Below are 8,907 nucleotides of genomic sequence, written 5' to 3' on the forward strand. Positions count from 1 at the left end.
GGCCGACGCGGCCGACCAGGCAGATGAGACGACGACGGCGCTACTCGAGCTGGTGCGGTCCAGGCGCGCCGCAGCGCCGAGCAGCGTGGCGCATCTGGCGCGGCCGACTTCGACGGCGCTCGGGCCGACGCTGTTCGTGGGCGACCTGAAGCTGTCGACGCTCAAGGCGGCGCTGTCGAGCTCGAGCTACCGGCTGGCGTCCGAGTTTGCCGGCGAGGGCATGCTCGTCTGCGGCGCCCAGAACGGCATCGAGGCCGTCACGGTGAAAAAGGAGAGCCAGGGCCGCATCGTCATCGAGGGCAACGTGGGGCGGAGGGTGCGCGACGTACGCAAGGCCGTCTACGAGCTGCACGCCCGCGTCTGAGCCGCGTCGGCCAATGCGAGGGGAAGAGGCCTGGCAACCCCCGCCGGAGGACGGCAGTTGGCAAGCAGGAGCGCGTGGTGGGTCAAAGGTAGACCACAGTGCAATTTGCATGGCGCCATTTGTTGGCAGAGTGGTTTGATGGTGGTTGTCGCCGTTCGACGTCTCCCATGGATCGAGAGCAGCGCAGTGGGGAGACACGGTCGTGATGTCGAGAGCAGCGGGGGTTATCGAGCCACATGGCCAGGCGTGATCGGAGCACGGCGTCCGGCACATCCTTGGTGGGGCGGGTTGAGCGCCGGGGCTGTGTGAGAGTCGCGTAGAGTGCAGAGGAAGTGTCTCGAACCGTGTCGTGTCCCCCTGTCGCCGTGTACGTACGTACAGTACCCACAAAGCGCCAAGTTGACAACGGCCGGGACGAGTCGTCGGTACGGTACACGGTACGTACTGTAAGAGCAGGCTGGGACTTCCTCCAGCATGGATGCGGCGTCTCCGCCATCCGGGAGGCACAGTAGGGCGGGCCGATGGGTGAAAGCGATAAAAATAGAAGTTAAGGCCGTGCTGTCTGCCGCGTAGGTGGCGCCGCGGCAGGACCATGCCAGGCCTGGCCGCATCGGGAGCCTGGCCTGCTGTGGCGGGACGAGCTCGGGCAGGACAGGCAGGCAGGCAGGCAGGCAGGCAGGGCTCCGGCGTCCGCTGCAAGATCGCGTCGGCTTCTGGGCATCAAGCAGAAAAAAAACCCTCGGCAGCGCACCGCCGACGTCGGAGGATTTGGCAGGCTGCGCGTCGGCTGGGCTGGTGCGTCCTTCCTTACGTCAACCTGGCTTTGACGTCGACGACACGACGCGCGTCGTACCGCTCATTGGGCGTACAGGATGGCGTGCATGCTGGTGCGGTCTCGGATTCGTTGGGCGTAAGCCTGTTGCAGGTGGCCGAGGCACAGGCTGAAAGAGAGATGAAGGCAACGGCTCGTGACACCTACCGTGGACGAGTCCTGGACACCTCAGGAGCTGGTTCATCGCGCGGATGGTGGTGCCGAGCAGAACGACGATGAGCCCCTCGCCGGCCAATGGTGGTTGTCAGGGCATGGCGGGGCAGGAACGCTGTACCGTTGCGTGGGCGACCGAAGAATTAAAACTCGCTCCCCCCAGTTCCCCCCTGCCCCGCCCGCGGCTCGACGCCTTCCTATTTCGTCACTGTGCACCCTTGCGCCCGGGGAGGGCGGAATGTTTGCATCGAGCAGCGCAACCCCCTTGCCGACCGCCATTCCCCTACCCCGTCGTCCGCCGCCGCAAACAGACGGTGCGATGGTCGTCGCCAAGAAGGGCGAGCTTCTCGGTGTGCGGCGGGACCTTTGGCAACCTGCACCTCCTGTAGCGGCCTCTTGCCTAGCCTTCGGAAACGGTCAACCGAGGACTCGTTCGTTTCCTGCCGCCGTACGGGGCTTCCATCGTCCCTGCTGGCTTTGTGCGTGCGTGAGTGCGTCCTGATGCCGCCCGCTTCTCCGATGCAACCCGCCGTCGCTCGCAGCTGGCTGGCATCGAAATCGCCGACGAGACGAGGCGAGGCGAGACGAGTGCGGCGGCGGCGGCGGCGTTCAGGTAAGGACTGGCGTGCGTTCGTGCGGCTCCGCTCAGCCCCGGCCTACCTAGCTTGTCGATCCGTAAGGTGAGCCCCGGAGCGAGAAGAACGTCTTCATCACAGTACGTAGGCGCTTCGCTACCTCCTGGCTGCTAACGAGAGGTGTCTCAGAAACCTCGCATTCGGATGGAGGCCCGGCGAGGCGATGGCGCACTGTAGTGCCCACGGACGAGGGAATGGCAGTACAGCCTGCCTCGATGCCCTTCTCTAGGAATGACGACGCACAGTACGTCCCACCGTCTGCCTTGGCTCGCCCTCGCCTTTGTCGCCTACCAATGCAAGCGAGAGGGCCCACCAGATCGCCGTCGCCCCTGTATCGGTGGGAACCGACGACGACTCGTCCCTGACCCAATCTGTGTCCGAGGACGCGATTTGGTACTTAAGGAAGGTCCGGTCTTGACCTTTGAGGATCGTTCCGCTCACCCAACAGTTACCATTTCACGCTGGCCCTTTGATTTCCGCCGCACCACCTCCCATCGACCAACCGCCTTCTGCAACGCCGCCGTACGACGACGACGACGACGACCGTTCATCGCCGCCCGTCATGATCCGATCCCCGTCGAACCACTCGCACCACACTGCCGGCGAGCCATCCAACGGCGCCGTTCCCAACACCGGCATGGGTGAGTCCAGCCCGCCGCCGACGCGTCCTGCCGCTTCGGGCGCTAGCTGACACATCCGCCGTTCCACCTCCCCCTCTGCGCGCACGCTCGCCATCCTGCCACGACAGCGGAAGCCTCGGACAACTCGGCCTCGATCATCTCCCCCGGCAACCGATCGTTCTCTGGTACGTGCAAAGACAGGCTGGGCGCCGCGCTCTGCAACGCAAGCTGACCGCTCCGCATGGCCTTGCCCCCTCCTCCTCGCACTCTACAGGCTCTCACCCGCCCGGCCACGCTCTGCGCAGCTCGCCGTCCGGCCACTCGCTGACGGGCGCGCCCTCGGGCACGCAGGCCTTTGTGCAGCCGACCGAGGCGGCCGTGATTGAGAAGCAGCTGCCGTCTTTTATGAAGATCGATGAGGCCGAGTTCGAGAAGGCTCGTCACCCGCAGCGACGACGCGACATCCTCCGACGCCGCCTCGAGCTCAAGAACAACGCCGTCGCGGCTGTCAGCGAGTTCTGCGGCACCTTCCTCTTCCTCTTCTTCTCATTCGTCATCGCCACCCAGGCCGCCAACGGCCGTGCAGCCTCGCAGAACAACAACGTAGACCAGGGGACCCAGTCTCTCTCACAGAACGCCCCGCCGGACACCTCGTCCCTCCTCTACTCGTCGCTCGGCTTCGGATTCAGTTTGGCCGTCAATGCCTGGACCTTCTACCGCGTCTCGGGAGGCCTCTTCAACCCCGCCGTCACGCTCGCCCTCACCCTGACCAAGGTGCTCAACTGGAAGCAGTGCATCAGCCTCACCATCTCTCAGATCATCGGCGGCATCGCTGCCGCCGCCGTGTGCGACGCCATCATCCCCGGCCCCATCAACGCACGCACATCCCTCTCTAGCGGCATCTCGGTCGCCCAGGGATTCTGGCTCGAGTTTTTCCTCACCGCCCAGCTCATCTTCGCCGTCTTCATGCTGGCCAAGGAGAAGCACCGCGGCACCTTCCTCGCTCCCGTCGGCATCGGACTGTCTCTGTTCATTTCCGAAATGTGCGGGACCAACTGGACCGATGAGTATTACGTTTAATGATGCGGAGATGATGGTGACGACGATGGTGACGACGATGTGGTCGGCGACGGAGGAGAGGTGCAAGGCTGATCGACGTGATATATTTCCCCTTCTGCTTTTTTTCTTACACGCGGCAGCCTGAACCCGGCGCGTTCCTTCGGTCCGGACGTGGTGCTGGGTCGCTTCGACTCGTACCACTGGATCTACTGGATCGCTCCCTACGCCGCCGCCATCTTCACGTCCGGCTTCTACATCCTGCTCAAGTACGTCCAGTACGAGTCGGTCAACGAGGGACAGGACTCGGACGAGAGCAAGCAGGTGCTCCGCGACGCTTCGGGTACCATCGTCGGCGTCCTCGACTCGGTGCCGACGCACGAGTTCCACTATATCAACGAGGCCACCGTCGAGCAGGGCCAGGCGCCCAACGCCGTCACCGACAACGCCCGGTCGTCGTTTGGCGCTCGCTCCGCTGGCGAGCCCGTCGAGCGCATCCGCTCCCGCAGCGAGCACGGCAACTCGACCCTCGGTGGCCACGGCAGCTTCTCGCCCATCAAGCGCGAGTTTGACAGCGAGCACGCGGCACGCATGGCATGAGCCCCAGCCTGTCTGTCTGTCTGTCTATCTGCCTCGCCTCGTGCGCTGTATGTACATATGCTGGCCCTCATCGAGCGCCGTTTCCTCTAATTGTTCATCGACCTATGCTTCTCCGCAGCCGGCAGCGGCGTGCTCGCCGCGAATGCAAAGGTGGTGTTTGTGCCCTTTGTTGCCTTGGACGAGTGTCGGACCTCGCCCGTTTCGTCAGACCCTCCCTCCCTCGGACTATGTTAAAATGCAGCTCGGGCGGCTTGAACCGGCTTCTTTGCGCTTGTTGGCCTGCTTGCTTGCTGGACTGTTGTCTTGATGGAAATCAACTTGCTCCTGCTGCATTGTAGGGGTCCAACACCAGCAGCTGAGAACATCAAGGCAAGGATAGCGCCTTGCTCAACAACGGAATGGCAGGAAGAGGATCTTGCACTTCAAGCAAACATCAAGTACCTTCAGCACACAAGTTGGTGGCACCCTCTGCTCTTGCAAGGGACCAACATGGTGCTGCAACATAGCTGCAGCCATTGTCTTGGCAGGCTAAAGTCAAGAGTCTTGATGGCCAGCTCTGTCATCTGTGCTATGTGGCTGCCATTGGGCTGCTGCAGCTTCTTACACCTGATCAGTGAGCTGTTAACTGGGCATCCTGCAGATATGCTTGCCTTGCAGCTCTGAGCACAACAAACTGCTAAGCCATTGAGTCTGTGCACAAGGAAGCAAGGATGTCAGGGTCAGTGGCGGCAACATTGACCAGCGTCTTCGCAGGAGACGGACTTGCCTTGAGTTCCCATTCCTGCCATGTTTGAGAAGGGGTGGAACCCCATGGCCTTGGAGGCCAACAGCTGGTAGTAGCGCTGAAAGAGCGCTACCCACCAGAGGGCCCCACTCTTGCCGCTGCTTGTTGTGAGCATCGTCTTGATGTCAATGTTGAGCGTCTTGCCGATTTCTTGCACTCGTTCCATTTGCTTTGTTGAGAGCTTGCTTCGATGCAGTCTGTTGGAGACATGAGAGTAAGGTCAGCTTCCCATTGGGCAGGTCGAGGCGGAAACAAGCGAAGGTCTACTTACCTTTTGAGCTGGTGGCCATTCTTTTGCCTTTCTGTCTTTTCCCAGGGCAGCTGCAAATTCACTGCCTTTCTCAGCTTGTGCACTGCTAACAAGAGGTGGGACATGAGGCAAGAAGTGCAACAGACCAACAAGGCCAAAGTTGGTCTTGAGCAGTGATGTTGTCAGGGCCCCTTGATCTTTCTTCTGCATGAGGCCTACTAGATCACCACTTTGGTTTGTTTCAGCTGGTCAATCATCTTGTATGCCATCAAAAGGAAGTACTTGTGGAATACAGAGTCCCACCAGAGGGCACTGCCGCTGCCACCTTTCATTGAGAGTATGCGCTGCATGTCAATGTCAAGGGCGGCAGTGATCTCCCTGGCCCTCTCTACAGTCTCCTTGTCCAAGGCGCCCTTCTCAAGTCTGTATAGGCAGGAAGTCAGCGGCAAGGTCATGCTGACTGGAAACAAGAGGCGATGGCACACTTACCTCTGCAGCTGGTGACCAGACTTTGAGGCACTTTGCAAGTTCCCAGTGCGCTTCAGCTCCTTCATCTTGGCAACAGCATCGACAAACACCTTCTGGGTGAGATCTGCATGCTCTAGCCAGAACTTCTTCTGGCTGAGCCATGCGTGGATGAAGCAGAGGTTGTCGGATTGGGTGGTCAGGCAATGAGCAAAGAGGATCAGGTTGAGAGCTTCTTGATGCAAGGCAGATTGTTGTGGCCATAGAGTTGAGTTGTCACCATCCACAGCATGAGGCCGATGTCCTTCTTGAGGATGCCTTCAATCTTGGTTGAGTACGCAGCAACGTATTTGGCAGTGGCAGTCAAGCTGGTGAAGTTGCACCCGTGGAACAAAGAGGGCAAGGCGGCTGTCGGTATGTTCACCGAGAGTGAGAAGGTCCTCTTGCCATGGTCAATGAGGATGTTGGTCATCTTGGTTGTCTTTGATGTGGTGGAGATTGGGTGAAGATGGATGAATGGGGAGCAGTGAGGGCAAGAGATCCTCAGGTCATTTGCCTCAGTCAGCACAAGTGACCTCTTCTGGGCTTACCTTTGAGGCATGTTGCAGGTGGTCAAGGCCATGCAAGCCTTTGGTGACTGGAGCTCAAGCCATGGTCATTGAGCTGCAGCAGTGTGCACATGCACCTTGACATCCTGTGTGATGGTCCTACACAGTCATACCCAAGCCTGCAGCACCAAGTGACGCTTGCTTGATGCATCCTCAGGGCTACTGCAGCAGTGCCATCCTGACGTGGCTGCTGACCTGAACAGCAGCAGTGACAGGCTCTGGTCACAGTTCAACCAGCTGCCTCATGTACTGCAGGGGACAGAAGTGCACAGATGCAGAATGAAGCAGAGCATTGTGCTCGTTGGATTGAAGCAGACAATGGGCCACCGTTGCAGAGCAGTGCCGAGTAACAGCGCCCTCCCTGGTCGTTGTGGTTCGAGCCGTTGAGGTTCGGGCGGTCTGCAGCAAGCGGGGGGCCAAAGCAAGCCGCCAGCAAGTTGCCCGGCTGCCTGTCGCGTTGAGGTTGAGCCCCCTGATTCGCGACGGGCCTCCACTTTTTCTCTTTTCCCTGAAGACGCGGTTGGGAGACGCGCGACGCTCGCTGCAGCCAAGGAAGGATTCGAGATTTTGGCAGCAGGCTGAGGTCGCGGCACCCGTCTTAAAGCTGGCTCGGCGGGGGCTCAACGTGCACCTCTTCCTTGTACCACCATCACCGACGACGACGACGACGACTGCTCGTTCTCGCCGCTATCTCTCCCGTCGGCCCTTCGGCCCTTCAAGAGACTTCACAACGACATCCCGAGCCACGCCCCTCGACGTCTAACATCGGCTGCCGGGTCACCGCGGACCCCTTTCACCACCGCCCGCCATGGACAGCCTGCCTACGCCCGCCCCTTCGTCGGACCCGCCGATGCCGGGGTCGTCGCCCATCAAGCGGAAGCACCCCGCGGGTCGTGCCAGTGCTCCCTTTGCCTCGGCTCCCGGCCTTCCTCTGACCTCCCTCGACCTCAACCTCGCTGCGGACCGCGTAAAGGCCTTCCACGCCGACCGCCAAAAGGCCGGTCAGACACCGCCCCCCTCGTCGCCCACGGCTCTAGCACCGAGCTCCTCTCCGCCAGCCCCGGTCTCGGGCGCATCCCCCTGCAAGGAACAGAGGATGCCCCGGCGCAGCGACGTGTCCGTGCCCCTCATCCCGCTTGCGTCGCACGACGCCGCCGACCACACCGCACCTACGGAGCCCCTGCCCATCGACGTCGGCCTGGAGCCGAACCCGGACGGATCCGAGGCCGCTGAGGTGCCCCACCTCCTGTGGGCCTGCCGCACCCACAGCCTCGTCGTGGGGCGCTCCAAGCCGTCGGGCATGCCCCACGCGTCCTGGCGCAAGGAGCAGGACGGCGTCGTCCTCAGCCAGGACGTGCAGCTCCTCCAGAGCATCGCCCCCTCGACCCAGGGCCTCGGCGCGCGCAGGCTGGTGCGCGTCAACCTGCCCAACGAGGCGCGCCACGTCAGCCGCGTCCACGCCATCATCGAGTGGATCCCCTTTATCCACCGCGGCGCCCCCTCGACGTCGGACGCCGGGCCCTCGGCACCCGCGGGCACCTACATTGTCCGCATCGTCGGTCAGAACGGCCTCATCGTCGATGGCAAGCGAAGGAGGGAAGGCCAGGTTCTGCGCCTCACCGCGGGCAGGTCGACGCTCGACTTCTTCGGCGTCAAGTGCCGCTTCCAGGCCCGGGCGCCGCCGTCCGCCAAATCAGTCGAGGCGACGACCCGCGGCCTTGCGGCAGGGCGTACGGCCGTCGGCCTGTCGCCTGTCAAGCGCCTCTCGTTTGCCCAGCTGTGGCAAGCCGACCCGACACCAGGCGCAGCGCGCCCCGTCGTTTCGTCCAGCCCGCCGCCCACGAGCGAGCTCCACTTTTCCTCTTCCTCGTCGCCCAGCAAGAGCTCGGTCGGCAGCGACAGCCCGACGAAGCGCAAGAGCCTGCAGTCGAGTGCGCCGCCGTCTGCCGCCCCTCGCAACAAGGCGGGCGCTGGCGAAGTCCTCAAGGCCGGCGCCGATGCCCAGCGACGCCTCATGATCGGAGCCAGCGACGACGAGGGCGGCGAAGACGACGAAGACGAAGACGAGGATGACGAGGACGACGACGACTACGTTCCGGAGCCCGTGTCGACGTCGCGCAAACCCTCAGAGGCCCGGTCGACGCAGCTCGACGACGCGCCGGCCTCGCGAGCGGCCACGCCGTCGACGACGGCGACCGTGCAAGGGCAGGCTGCCAAGGCCAAGGCGCCGCCGCCGACGACGGCCAAGAGGGCCTCGCCTGGCCACCTGACCGAGTCTCAGACGCGCATGCCTCCGCCTGCGGTGGCGGTGACGGCGCGACGCTCCGTGTCGCGGAGGTCTGCCAGCAACAGCCCGGCGCCCGGCTCGCCGATGCTGGGCGGACCGGCCCTGGCGACGGTCCAGGACTGGCAGGGCCTGGCGCGGCGCTGCGTGCGGCTGCTGGCGCCGACGTACGACCTGGCGGGCCTGCTGGTGGGCGCCATTGTCTTCCACCGCACCGCCACAATCAGCGCGTCCGAGGCGGTCCGGTCGGTGCTGG

General features: G+C 62.8%; 3 protein-coding genes across 3 annotated transcripts in view; all 3 read left to right on the forward strand.

Annotated features, from left to right (window-relative positions):
* PFL1_01909 (uncharacterized protein) overlaps nucleotides 1–364 on the forward strand; it is a gene marked incomplete at both ends in the record, with an annotated part of 3,232 nt that extends 2,868 nt beyond the window's left edge. Inside the window, one exon of the mRNA XM_007879420.1 lies at nucleotides 85–364. Within this exon, the coding sequence (XP_007877611.1) occupies nucleotides 85–364 (280 nt within the window). The remainder of the gene's footprint in view (nucleotides 1–84) is intronic.
* Nucleotides 365–2,546: 2,182 nt separating this feature from the next.
* PFL1_01910 (uncharacterized protein) lies at nucleotides 2,547–4,260 on the forward strand (the record flags this gene model as incomplete). Its single annotated transcript, XM_007879421.1, has 4 exons — nucleotides 2,547–2,625; nucleotides 2,733–2,789; nucleotides 2,879–3,647; nucleotides 3,804–4,260. The coding sequence occupies 4 exons, from the start codon at nucleotides 2,547–2,549 to the stop codon at nucleotides 4,258–4,260; spliced, it is 1,362 nt and encodes a 453-aa protein (XP_007877612.1).
* Nucleotides 4,261–7,175: 2,915 nt separating this feature from the next.
* The window catches only part of PFL1_01911 (uncharacterized protein), a gene marked incomplete at both ends in the record, with an annotated part of 2,667 nt that continues 935 nt past the window's right edge, over nucleotides 7,176–8,907 (forward strand). The window contains one exon of the mRNA XM_007879422.1: nucleotides 7,176–8,891. Within this exon, the coding sequence (XP_007877613.1) occupies nucleotides 7,176–8,891 (1,716 nt within the window). The remainder of the gene's footprint in view (nucleotides 8,892–8,907) is intronic.

Source organism: Pseudozyma flocculosa (genome assembly GCF_000417875.1).
Source record: "Pseudozyma flocculosa PF-1 unplaced genomic scaffold scaffold00005, whole genome shotgun sequence".
Taxonomy (NCBI): Eukaryota; Fungi; Basidiomycota; class Ustilaginomycetes; order Ustilaginales; family Ustilaginaceae; genus Pseudozyma; species Pseudozyma flocculosa.